Consider the following 14,425-nt stretch of genomic DNA (forward strand, 5'->3'; position numbering starts at 1 on the left):
CACACAAAGTATTAGCCTGGCAACTTAAAACAGAACAAGCTAAAAGAACTGTATTGGCATCAAGGAAAAAGGACAAATGAGTTACATATAATCCAATGGAGATTAATGAGAACTTTAAGGAATTTTATGAACAATTATTCCAAACTGAGAACGAGGGGAAAAATGATAAAATAGAAGATTTTTTAGCTAAAATCGAACTGCCGAAATTGCAAGAAGACGAGCAAAACAAACTGATGAAATCATTTGAAATAGAGGAAGTACAGGATATATTAAAAAAGCTTCCGAGCAATAAAACACCTGGAGAGAATGGAATCCCAATAGAATTCTACAAAACATTTAAAGAGTTATTAATTCTTCCTCTCCTGGAAGTAATGAACCAGACAGAAGAAACACAAAACTTGCCAGATTCATGTAAAACAGCAATAATTACAGTAATACCAAAGACAGGGTAAGGATCCACTAACACCAGTATCATATAGACCAATATCTCTACTTAATTCAGATTATAAGATAATAGCAAAATTATTAGCAAACAGATTGGTCGACTGTGTACCAAAAATAGTAAAACAAGATCAAACTGGATTTATTAAGAAAAGATGAACAGCGCATAATGTCTGTAAATTTATTAATCTAATTCATGCAGTACAAGGAAAAAGAAGCCAGCAGTGGCTGTAGCTTTAGACACAGAAAAAGCCTTTGACAGGGTAGAATGGAATTATTTATTTAAAGTACTACAGAGGTTCAATCTACCAGAAAAATATATTAATTGGATTAAAGCATTATATAATGGACCATTGGCGAAGGTAACAGTAAATGGATATGTATCGAACCAATTTAAATTAAGTAGGTCAACTTGGCAGGGATGTCCACTATCTCCCTCACTGTTCGCTTTAGTAATAGAACCATTGGCAGAACTGATAAGAACAGAAAATAAAATAAAAGGGATAAAAATAAAGGAGAAGCAGTTTAAAATCAGTTTATTTGCAGATGACATCATAGCATACTTAATAGAACCAGAAATATCAATAAAAGAACTACATAAGAAATTGAAGTAATATGGAGAAATATCGGGGTACAAGATCAATGCAAATAAAAGTGAAATGATGCCAATGAGTAATGCGGATTATACAGAATTTAAAAAAGAATCACCATTTAAATGGAAAACACAAGCAATCCGATACCTAGGTATTAGATTAGATAATAATTTAAGCCACCAATAAAGAAATTGGAGGAAGACTTAGAACATTGGAAAGAATTACCACTAATGTTGATAGGGAGGGTAAATTGCATTAAAATGAATGTCTTCCCAAGGATACAATACTTATTTCAATCGTTACCAATTCCCTTAACAGAGAAATTCTTTAATGAATGAAAGAGAATAATAAGGAAGTTTTTATGGAAAGGGGGGAAAACCCAGGATAGCGTTAGATAAATTAACAGAGATGTACAACCAAGGTGGTTTGCAGTTTCCAAACTTTAAAAATTATTAGAGAGCAGCACAATTAAGGTATTTATCAGATTTTTATCAGACAAGGGAAAAACCAGATTGGACTAAGATAGAGCTAGATAAAATAGGGGAGAAGGTACTGGATCATATACTTTTTAAGTGGGACGAAAAGCTGATCCGATATAAAAGCTCACAATAGATAACCTTTCCTTTAGAGAATGGGAGAGAAAAGGAATTAAAAGAATAGAAAATTGTTTTTTGGGAAATAATTTGTTAACATTTGAACAAATGAAGTACAAATATGGAATAATTCATGGTACAATGTTTGCATACCATCAACTGAAAGCCTGTTTAAAGGATAAATTGGGAAACAGACTGAGATTACCAGAAGGAAGTAGCTTTGAATATGTGATTACAGAAACAATGATAATAAAAAGATTTATAACGAACATGTACATCAAGCTGCAAGAGAAGGAAAATGATGAAATAAGCTATAAACCCAAACAAAAGTGGGAAAAAGATTTAAACAAAGATAAAAAATGAAATGTAGGAAAAGTTGTGCTCTGGAACTATGAAGAATATAATAAACACAAGGTTATGCATGATACAGTATAATAGGATACACAGGTTATATATCACGCCCCAAAAGTTTTAAAAAATGGGATCCAACATTATCAGATAGATGTTTTCGCTGTAAGAAGGAAATGGGAACAACAGTACATGCAATTTGGGCATGTGAGAAAGTGAAAAAGTTTTGGGAAGATCTAAATCAGGTATTAAATAAAATCACAAAAAGCAACATACCAAAAAATCCAGAGATCTTTCTTCTAAGTAATATAAGAAGTAAAGAATTAGGCCTCAAACTGGACGAAGCGCAAAAAAGATTTGTTATGATAGCCTTAGCTGTAGCAAAAAATTGTATAATGTCAACTTGGAAATCAGAAGAAAGCCTGAGAGTACAGCAATGGTACATGGAAATGAATAAACGTATTCCATTGGAAAAAATAACATTTAAATTAAAAAATAAAATCACATTATTTGAACAAATTTGGGAACCGTACATGTAACACAACAGAGAGGGCCTACCGCCGACCTCCACCCTCTAAAATGATAGAATGATAAGAAGACAAAATGACTTGATCCAGTGTGTTAAAGTAGATGACACAATTTTCTTGTTTATTTTTATTGTGTGATGACATTGTTTAATGGTTTTATTATATTGTATATGTTGAACGTTTAATGGGTTTGGAGGGGGCTGGGAAGGGGAGAGGGAATGTAAGGGGGATAAAAGGGGAGAAAGTGCCACTGTGTATATTTAAGAAGGAAATTTTTGTATGTATTTTGATTGATAAGATTCACAGTGTGAAAAATTTAAAAAAAACCCTAATACTGAAGGAGAAAGTTATGAAAGTGGTAATGTAGAAAAATTGCAAATGGAATTGAAACCAGAGAAGTGTGAGATGATGTATTTGGAGAGATACATAGTAGCTAGAGGTTATATGCAATAAATTGGAGTATATTAAGTGTTCTGGAGGAACACAAGAGGTTTGGAGCATATATGCGCAGACTCTTACCAGGAACAGGAATAGTGAAGAGAGTGCAGAAACAACATGAAGATATTGCCAGCACTGGAAACTTGCAGCTGTAAGAAAGCTGGAGCTTTTTTTAACTTCTGGAACAAATGCAACAGAAATGCACGAGACCAAGATGAGAGTAAACAAGGCCTGTCATTCTTTATAGGGCTGTCAAAGTAGGGGTCATAGATTTAAATTAAGTGATAGAAGGATTAATAGATGAGAAAATGTTTTCACCAGAGAGTAGTGGGTCTATAACTGCTTGAAGGGTGATAGATGGAGAAATCCACATCACATTTAAACAACAATTACACATATAATTTCAAAGCAGAACTAGAATCAGGCTGGAGATCACCGAAGTGCTTTTTAAAAATTACAATACATTGGGCCTTTTATGCTCAGAAAATCTTGCATTCCATTAACTCCTTCTTTAGCAAGTCCTGTCTCCAAATATTTGTGCATAATTGACCTCAAATTCCCCTTTGGTTTGTATGCATTTTCTCTGCTTTTTCTTGAAAGCAATCACCTCACGTTAATCTGTGTTGCATTTTGTTTAGCTTCTATCTACTGAATTTCATATCCTGCCAGTCTCCGCATAGTTCAATAAGTTCAGATAATTGGTTTTCCATCTTTTTTATTCCAGATTTCCAGTTCTTGCTGCAAAATATTTTTAATTTCCGATAATCATTCTGCAGTCTCACCTCCTAGATTTTTGATAACCTTTATTACAATCTTCTTGCCATCTGCCTTGAAGTTTTATATCACCTGCAAAATTTGAACATTTTTGCTCCACATCTAAGTCATTACTACTGTGAATTAAAACACAGTTTTACTGTTCACTGATGGTGATTCTTAGGATGCAATGACATAGCTGTAGTTACAAAGAAAATTATATTCAGTATAGAAAATAAATGTCCATAATCCTGTTTACGGAGGGATTCTTTGCAACTGGTGTGAAAATTCTTTTGTTCTTTTATATATATTTTCTTAATTCTCAAGATATTTTCCTTGCTTTTGGGAGCTCTGACCAGTTCTATCAGCAAACATCTTTTTGTGTTTCATGTTTATGGGAATGATGTAATGAAGGGGCAATGGTGAAAGTCATGAATACTGAAGCAGAAAGGTTTTCAGCAAATCTGAGTGGGAAGAGCACTTTACTGACCAAATATTTCCAGTGTTTGAGGGAACATAATCAGATAAAAGTTTCAGATAAAAGTTATCACTGAGCCAAAAAAAATGATGGTGTCTTGGCAAAGAGGTGGCTTTGAGGGGGGGTTTTAGAGGAAGAGAATTTTATTGAGATTGTAGGAAGGAAATTTTGAGAGCTTAAAAGATGACATTTGAAGGTCTAGCTGCCAGAGTTGAATAGGAAGAGTTTTGGATGTTGGAGTAGGAGAATCAAGTTCTCTTAGGATTGTAAGACTGGAGATAGTTTTGGAAGGGAAGCCTTGGTTTGACATTGTACATAAAAGATGACACTTCATATAGTGCAACATAGTAACACACTGGAATATGTGTTTAAAGCACTAACAATAAAAACCAGTCTTCTCACTCAGCTGTAAGGATTTTCATTTAACCAAGCCTGACCAATTTTGTTGCAGTTTACAAAATTAATCAATGAATACAGAGTGCAGCTAATTGCTTGTTAACACATTAACTCTTGTGGGGCTGCATGGTGAGCATAATGGTTAGTGCAACACTATTACAACGCCAGTGACCCATGTTTGAATCCAGCACTGTCTGTGTTCTCCCCTGACCTGCGTGGGTTTTCTCTGGGTGCTCCTGTTTCTTTCCACCCTCCAAAACATACGAGGTTGGTAGGATAATTGGACAGCAGAGGTTTCATGAACCAGAAGGGCCTGCGACCTTGCCACTTCAGTAAAATATAAAAAAAATCAAATATGCTTGGATTGGTGATGAACTAATAATTTGCTTTTCACCTTCAGATTATAATGATAAAAAATGAAATCAGTCAGTGCAAAGCATCAGGAATCTTTTTACGACTGGAGGCAGGAGGTCTAATCGCGGACAACAACATCCATTCCAATTCAGAGGCTGGCATTGATATCCGGAAGGGAGCCAATCCTTTGATATTGGTAATTAACCCTTGATTTTATGTAGCTCTTTGCTCCATTATTTTTTTTGAAAAAACAATTTTAATAGTGTTTGATTTTGAACAAAAATTACTTTATCTTAATGTGCAAGAATGTTTTTATTGTCATTTTATGATTTTCGATGGAGTTTAATTGCAGGCAAATACAATTCTATATCACATGACCTTTGGAAGAATTACTGGATAGAGACTTGCAATAGTCTTCAGTGCACCTATTAGTACTCTTTCACCACTGATTTGAAAAACATTTGCTTGCTTTGGATGTCCATGCATGCTCTGGGTAGAACCATTATTCCCTGTTTGATATGTGTCCGAAATCTGCTCTGTACTCATTGTGATAGCAGGACTTTTGGTGAATATTCATGAATGTGCTTTTAGAGAGTCTCATCAGATTTATGTTGCATTGGACAAAAAACATAGTTTTGGAAGGAACACCAGTGTGGTAGAAGTGATAATATTCAAGCAATGTGACTAACTTCTGCTGTTTTTCCCTCCTTTTTGATTTGTTCTCAAGTGCAACCAGATACATAGTGGTCATCGGTCAGGGATTGTTGTGCTTGGGAATGGAAAAGGCATCATTCGCAGTAATCGTATCTATGGAAATAAAGAAGCTGGGATCTACATTTTATATAATGGAAACCCAGTTGTAAGGTGAGTGTTCAATAATGTGCCTCTCTTACAGATCCTTTCATTTTGATCCTCATCTCTGAGACATTGCTGTGACTTCTAGGGTATGTGACCAAGTGTTACAGGTACATACATTGTCTGGAGTCATTGTAAAATGTTATCTTGTCGATTGGGTCCTGGAGTACAAATAGGCAAAGCTACATTTTTCTTGTGAATAATTACTGAACCAGCAGATCCCAAATTGAATTAACTCTCCTCTCGGTATATCATGAATAGTTAAATGTAATCCACACAGGTTGTGTTCTTATTTTCTTTTTCACTATTCTTCAAGTGTCGGTTAATTTAGACCTGCAGCAAAGTCTGGGAACCTTGATGTCACCCATTTTACGGAATTCTGCTGAAATATGTTTTAAAGCATTGCTTTCTCTTTTTGAAAAGAAACAATGGAATATTCCCAAGCTAAGTTTTAACCTAGATACTAAGTATTTATATTCAATTGCTATTTGAGCTAATAAAACAAAACTAAAGTTATTTAACTATGGTTGCATGGCCTGTGATAACCAAGAATTCTCAGTTGTAAAGATATCCTTAAGGAAAGTTGAAGCAGAGATGATAATTCAGAAGGTGCAGATGCATGGGATCATGGTGAGTTGATAGTTTGGATACAATAGAAGAATGAGAGTAGTGGTGGAAGGATATTATTTTAACTGGAGGCCTATGACCAGTGGTTTTCCACAGGGATTAATGTTCGAAGCTTTGTTGTTTGCAATGTATATAAGTGGCTTGGATGAAAAAGAGGAAGGTAGGTTAGTAAGATTGGTGGAGCTGTGGACAGTGTCTGTCAGAGGGCTATCAAAGAATACAACATTATGTAGATCAGTTACAAATAGAGAAATGACAGATGGATTTTAATCTGGACGTGTTGCACTCTGAGAGGTCAACTCTATACATCCAGTGGCAGGGCTCTTAAAAGCATTGATGTGCAGAGGGACCTGGAGGTACAGGTCCATAGCTCATTGAAAGTGACCATGTAAGTAAATGGATTGGTAAAAAAGGCGTATGATATGCTTGGCTTCATTGAGTGGGCTATTGAGTATAAAAGTAGGGAAGTCAAGTTGTAACTATATAAAACTTTGGTTAGGCCACATTTGGAGTACTGTGTGCAATTCTGGTAGCCCCATAATAAGGGAGATCTGATAAAGATCTATAGAGTTGTGAGAGGTAATGATATGATGAACAGTCAGAATCATTACCCTAGGGCAAAGTGTCACATACAAGAGGACATGCACTTAAGGTGAGGTGGGGGGAGGAGGAAGTTTAAAGGAGATGTGTGGGGCAAATATTTTACACAGAGTGGTGGATGCCTAGAATAGGCTGCCAGAAATAGTGGTGAAAGCAGATACAATAGTAACATTTAAGAGGTTTCTAGATGGACACATGAAAGGGATGGAGGGATATCTACCAGGTAGAAGGAACAGTTTTAGTTTGGACATCATGTTCAGCACAGACATGGCTCAAGAGCCTGTTTCAATATTGTACTGTTTTGTGTTCTATAATTGCCATTAGCATTCAGGCAATTTAAGCAGATAACTTTGTTCAGTACCCTATTTCCTGCAAGTTGGGTTTGGAACTGAAGTTCTTCATTGTCTACGAGCCATTCTGAGGTTAAGAAAGGTGACATAAATGAAGCTTTGTTTCTTCATTTACTAGTGCAGTCAGTTGCCCAGAGTATTTGAAATACACTAGTAAACTTTAGGGTGACAGTCCAGAGAAGAAACGTCTAAAGAAGAAGGGTCTATGGTTGGACCCCAGTGCAGGTGAGATAGAAGATTCCCCTCTTTCATCTCCGCTAAGCAAATAGCTTTTCCTGTATGTATTCAGTTGATCTTGGCTCTTATTACAGTGGAAATCACATCTATCAAGGACTTGCTGCAGGTGTTGCAGTGAATGAAAATGGAAGAGGCCAAATATTAGGTCAGTATGGAGCTTCAAAACACTGGGCATTTTGACCAGGCATAAATATTTAAATAAAGCACCCTGAAGCAATGCTTATTTTGTTATCTTCACTGTGAAGAATTAGTTACTTCCTGCTCTTTATTAACATGGCATATTACTGTTATTTCCATTCCTAAATCTAATTTATGCACTATATTTGTATTCCCATTGAATGTTCATAAACGTCTCAAAAGTCAAATTCATCAAGGCTTCCCAGCTTCTTCCATTTGACAGTTTCCATTCTTGAATTTGTTTATGATTAAGATAGACATTTTCCACCAAAGTTCGAAAATAGAATCCTCAAAAGTTCATCCTTCCTAAAATATTGCTGGATAAATGAGGGAAAGGTGGGACTTGGCTGTGATGCTTTACTTCAGTGAAAAGAGCATAGTTTTCTAGTGCCAAGGCAATCAACAAAGACCATTTACAAATAAACTTACCTCAGCCTAGGAGAGAGACATCAGATGGTGTTTGAGAGAGCCTCAAGGTTCAGAGGAATAGATTTAGGACCGAGTTTGAGAGGAACTGCTTTTCCCAGAGAATAGTGAATCTGTGGAATTCTCTGCCCAAGGAAATTGTCGAGGCTGCCTCATTAAATATATTTAAGTCAGAGTTATATTTTTGCATAGTAAGGGAATTAAGGTTATATGGGGTAAGGCAGGTGAATGGCCAAATCGTCATTGAATGGTGGAGTAGGCTCAACTGGCAGGATGGCCTACTTTTGTTCCTATTTCTTATGGACCTCTGAGGAAAATGGTAAATAACTTTAAGGCAATGGTATAGTGGGGGAATAAGTGACAGGTGAAGCTTAATGCCAAGAAATGTGAAATAGTAAGAAGCACGAGAAGAGGCCATGTAGTCAGTTATGCACGTGCAAGATCAGAGAAATCTGCTAACAACTGAACTGTTCCTTGAAAGTGATGAGGCGTTTTAAAATAAAAAGGATGTTGCTTTATATAGAGAAAGGCATTAAATACAGGAGCAAGGGACTCTAGTGAACGTTTATGAACACTGGGTCATCCCAAATTAGGGTGCATGACTGGCTGTCATGCATTAGGGTGCGGAAATTATGGAACAATTCTACGAATGAGGGACTTGAAAAGATAGACTGGAGTAAGTAGTAGTGTTCTGTTTATAATCGAGAAGGTTGTGAAAGGATGTACTTGAAAAAATTAAAAGGTACAGACAGTAGATGGAAAGAAATTATTCCCATTTGTGAAGGGGTCAAGAACAAAGGGATATAGAATGAAGATGATGGCAAAAAAAGCAAAAGTGAAGAAAAATTATTTTACAAGGTTGGAAAAGCACTGAAGGCACATGGAATTGTAATGTTGAAAGTGAAGCTGTGTCATTAACTGATGGGAGAGAATTCAAGTGTTTAGGGAAAGACTTCAGAGGTCGAGCATGAAGGCAATTGAAGCTGTTCATGATGTAGCAAATAAAATTAGGAGAGTGGAAATAGTGAGAATCTTGGCAGTAAAAGAGATGCAAGAGTTCACAGAGATAAGCAGATCGTCTTTCAAGTCTGCAATTAAAAGGTTTGATTATGAGAATTCTTGGAGAATGCCTGTGGTCTCTTGGTAGCATGCCCTTGAAATGGTCACAATCTTCAGGAAAGGAGCAGAGAAGTGAAGATTCTGTGAGGATTATAGAAATCTACTGCGATGGGCATGGGTGTTTAAATGACAGTGCAAAATAGTACATGCTGCTATACATCATGCTTACTATCCTAGTACTGGGCTGTTCAGTAAGCTGATACAATACTAATTCATGCTAAGTCTCAACCAGTACTGCAAGAAATGGATGTAAACAGTTAAACCCTGACCCTTCCATTAGCAAACTACTGAAGATGATTATTGTTTAAAGGCTAGTTTTTTTCTGCAGATTGGTCTCTGTTCTCCTCACAGTAACCATCTGAGACTAATATTCACTAAACAATATTTATTTATTTGCTTTTATATTTTCCACATATGTATTGTTTGTCTGCATGTTTTGCACTAAAGACAGATGAAAGTTGATTTGTCAGGTTGTCTTTGTGCAATTGAATGATAATAAATTTGACCTTTTCACTAATCTAGTAGTTATTGTAATTATAGGTATTTCACTTAAATTTTAGAAAATATTATACGTGAGAATCATTGGGGAGGTGCGGATATTCGACGAGGCGGTGATCCTATTCTGAGAAACAATCTCATCTGCTATGGTTATTCAGATGGCGTTGTCATTGGTGAACGAGGGAAAGGATTGATAGAAGGAAACAACATATATGGTAAGGAGTTAAACAAGAAAGTCTACAGACGCTGTGATTGTAGTTCACAGAAAAATGGAGAAACTCGGCAAATCACACAGTGTTCTTTATGTAGAAAACAAAGACGCATAACAAACATTTCAGGCCGGAGCCCATCATCAAGGTATGAGCAAAAAGCAGACAGGCTCCTGAATAATATGGTGGTTAGTGGGCAGGGGGAGGAGCACAGGCCTATAGTTTAGAGGTCGGAGGTGGATATGGGTGGGAGGACACCAGAGAAAAAAGCTGAGGTGATAGGAAGAGGGGATAGATTTCTGAATGGAGAGGAAAGGAGAGAGCTGGAGGAGAGGAGATAGAAGGATGAGAAAGAGACAGGGGAGGGGCCTAACAGAAACTAGAGAAGTTTCTCTCAATGCCATCTGGTTGGAGAGTGAACAGACAGTAGGTGTTCTCCTAATCTGTTCACACATCTGTTTTGGCAGTGAACAAGGCCATGGACAGACATGTCAGTGTGGGATTTGGGTCCGGATTTGAAATGGTTGACCACTGGGAGATCTCCACTTTCTCAGCAGAAAGAGCGAAGGTGTTCAGCGAAACTATCTCCGACTCTGGTTCCCGTCTCACCAATGTAGAGAAAGGCACTATGTGAGCACCTATTGGTAGCTGTAGATGAACCCTGCAGATTCACAAGTGTTGCTTCACTTGAAAGGACTCTTTGGGGCCCTGAATGATGGTGAGAGAGGAGGTGTGGGCGCAAGTATAGCACTTCCTGCAGTCACAGAATTAAGTACTGTGGGGACAATTAGTGGGAAGGGATGTGTGAACAATGGATTCACGGAGGGAATGGTCCCTGTAGAAGGCATGAGGGAAGGGGAGAGGAAGATGTACCTTGTGGTGGGATCATGCTGTAGGTGATGGAAGTTACTGATGAAAACGTAATGGGTGCAGAGGATGGTAGGGTGGTAGGTGAAGACAAGGGGAATCCTGTCCTTGTTGGATGGAGAAATGGAGGAGATGTGGGTAAGTTCTGTTGATAGTGGTAGAGGGGAAGCCATGTTTTTTGAAGGAGGAGGAGATCTTGGAGGATCTGGAATGGAAGACCTAATTCCAGGAACAGATGCAACAGAGACAGAGGACTTGAGAAAAAGGAATAGAATCCTTAGAGGCAACAGGGTGTGAAGAGATGTAGTCGAAGTAATTGTGGGAGTTGGTGGGTTTGTAGAAAATGTCTAACTAGTTTGTCCTCTGAGATGGAGACTGAGAGAATGAGAAAGGGGAGAGTGTTGCCAGAGATGGACCAAGTGTGAGGATGAAAGTTAACATCATAGTGGATAATTGATGAGCTCATCATGGTGCATGAGGCAGCACCAATGTAGTTATCAATGTAGCAGAGGAAGAGTTGAGGAGCCTTGCCTGTGTCAGCTTGTACATGATTGCTCCACAGAGCCAACAACCTTGCTGGGTAAGGAGCTGTGGGGTTTAGTGTTCCAGCTCATTAAATTTTTGTGACCTGTGCAATTAAGCCTTAAACTAAGTTTACACAGGTTGGGTTGCAAGTTGTTTAAATTTATTGAATTCAGAGGATCCATCCAATTAATAATTTATCAAGGCTCAAAACTACGAAGCTCTTTACCTCAGCCTTTATCTCCTTTCTCTAAGCTGCTGCTTGAAATCGAGATCTCTAACCAGGCATTGGACATCTGCCAAATATCACCTCTTATGGCAAAGCAGCTGTTTTTATTAGATCATGTTCCATTTTAGTGAACACTCTTAGAATATAGAAATCTACAGCACAGTACAGGCCCTTCAGCTCACAATGTTGTGCTGACATAACCTAATCTACAAACTGCCTAGAATTTTCCTACTATATAACCTTCCATTTTTCTCTAAAAAGATCCTGTTGTACCTGCCTCCACCACCATTGCTGGCAGTGAATTCCATGCACTGACCACACTCTGTGGAAAAACTTGCCTCGTGCAACCCCTCCTGTACTTACTCCCAAGCCCCTTAAAGCTATGCCCCCTCATGTTAGCCATTTCAGCCCTAGGATAAAAGCCTCTGGCCATCCACATTATCAATGTTTCTCATCATCTTGTATATCTCTATCAAGTCATCCCTCATCCTCCACTGTTCCAGGGAGAAAAGACCGTTATAAAGAGCCTTGAGATATGTGGCCACATTAGTAGTCTATAAACACATAATTATATACAATTATAAATGGAACTAGTGCTGACAGGTTTTCAGAATGAAAAGATGAATAATGTAGAATCTGTGTTCTGCAGCAGTCCTTTGGTAACTAGAATCATATGATTTTATCACATCAGCTTCTGGCATTATACTGCTTTTACATAATGAAGTTCAATGAATGTTATTAGTTTCAACAATATAAACAAGTCCATTTTGATTAGCTCAAGATTCACAGTTGCATTGGAAATGGAAGTCTTTTTGTAAAAAATGAGTCCTATTATGAGCTTCTTGCATATTAGAGTTGGAAATTAATCTGTGATTAGCAAAGCTTTTGTGGTGAAAACATATCATAGAAAATTAAACCTGAAGATACCTGAATTATATGTTTAATTTTGTTTGATCCTCTGTGCTGGCACATTTTTGAAAATGGAACAGAACAGCACATAAATAGGCCCTTTGGTCCACAATGATTATGCTAAACTCAATGGCAAATTATTTTTTTTTCTGCCTGGATACGACTCGTCTTCTTCCATTCCCTTCATATTCATGTATTTGTCTAAAGCCTCCTAAATGTTACTTTCATAATTGTTTCCACCACCTCCCCAGGCAGCCTGCTGTTTGGAGAGCACACAGACGGAATATGAGGTGTTGCTCCTCCACTCCATTTGTATGTAAAAAAAGAAATTGTCCACACATCTGTTTTAAACTTTCCCCCTCTCACCTTTAATGTATGTCCTGTAGTATTGGGCATTTTTACCCTCGGGAAAAATATCTATCCCATCAAAGCTTTTCATTATTTTATGAACTTCTATCAGCCTCCAGTTAATCAGAATTTATTGTCACGAACAAGTCACGAAATTTGGTGTTTTGTGGCAGTATCATAGAGCAAACATTCATTTTATAAACTATCTTACAACCATAAATATAAAAAAAGTTAATAGTGCATGAAAAGTAAGGCAATCTCTTTGGATCATTGATTATTCAGGAATCATATGCTTCAGAGAAAACAACATGAGTTTGTTCAATCTTTTCTTCTAGCTCATATAGTCTATTCCAGGCAGCATCTAGTAAATTTCTGCTGCACCCCTTCCAAAGTTTCCACTTCTTTCTTGTGATGGGTTGACCAGAATTGCACAACCTTTTGATTGCATTTGATTTTTTTTTTTTGCTTTCAGGTTTATGAAATAACCAGGCCTTGCATTTGCATTTATTTTGCCCTCTGGATAATATTTTCAACCATTGAAAATGACTTCTATTGATGTCCGTTGGTGATTTCATGTTGAAGTTCTGGTCTTCCCATTATGGTACCGTAAAACCTCTGATATCTGGCACCTATGGGGATTGGTAGATGCTGGATAACCAAGTTTTCTGGTTGCTTAAGACTGCATGTTGCGTGAATGGTGAGGTGTAGCAATTTTAAATTTCATATATTTAACTCATTTATTTTCTGCAATTTTTATTTTTGCCGGTTTTTTGAGGTTGCTGGATGCTTGAATTCCGGATAGCAGGGATCTTGCTTTAGTTGTTTTAGTGCTTAATATTGATAGACCCTCTGAATGATTCAGTGTTATTAATGCCATCAAAATTCTTGTGTAATTTCACATTTTGTCAAACTGTGTCTTGAAAAGTTGCTGTTAAATCTGAAATGAATTGGTAGGGTTAAAATTCCACCTCTAGGGTGACTGGAATTGTCTTGTGTTTACCTGCTGTTAATATTAAGGCAGCTGATGCAATGAAATGGTAGTAGGGAATGGCCAGGAATGTGAGTGGGATCAATCTCTGCTAACATGGGGGGTGTGGCAAGATGGGGTAATAATCCCCAGCTGGATTATTAAATACCCGATTTTAAAAAAGTATAAATGTGGTTAAAAATATTTACAGTTTTGTGAATAACAGAGATCCACCATGGCTACTAATGTGAAGAAATCTAAAACTCAACTTCAGAAGAAATTACCATATAAAAGTGTTGATGATCTGAGGCCTACCTGTACAGCTGAATCCACGGAGTCGTGGCTGGGAGCCTCCAAGCGTCAGAGGACTCCTGCCCGTTCAAGCTTGACCTCGGCGCCGATCCTGCAGTTGCAAGATAGCGCCAGCACTCTGGTGAATTTGGTCATGGCCGACCTGCGTACATGTGAAGCCATGCATGTGGGTGGCCCGACCGACAAAGGGGCCCGTGAGTTCGCGACATTGCTGGGAGTCCCGGGGACGTGCAGTGTAGTGTCGGTTGGATG

General features: G+C 37.7%; 1 protein-coding gene across 2 annotated transcripts in view; it reads left to right on the top strand.

Annotated features, from left to right (window-relative positions):
* fbxo10 (F-box protein 10) overlaps positions 1–14,425 on the top strand; it is a 56,838-nt gene that overhangs the window by 23,779 nt on the left and 18,634 nt on the right. For both annotated transcript variants that reach the window (XM_069925791.1, XM_069925802.1), the window contains exons 4-7: positions 4,968–5,117; positions 5,649–5,785; positions 7,665–7,735; positions 9,873–10,025. In XM_069925791.1, coding sequence (XP_069781892.1) covers positions 4,968–5,117; positions 5,649–5,785; positions 7,665–7,735; positions 9,873–10,025 — 511 coding nt within the window. The remainder of the gene's footprint in view (positions 1–4,967; positions 5,118–5,648; positions 5,786–7,664; positions 7,736–9,872; positions 10,026–14,425) is intronic.

Source organism: Narcine bancroftii, chromosome 1 (genome assembly GCF_036971445.1).
Source record: "Narcine bancroftii isolate sNarBan1 chromosome 1, sNarBan1.hap1, whole genome shotgun sequence".
Lineage (NCBI taxonomy): Eukaryota > Metazoa > Chordata > Chondrichthyes > Torpediniformes > Narcinidae > Narcine > Narcine bancroftii.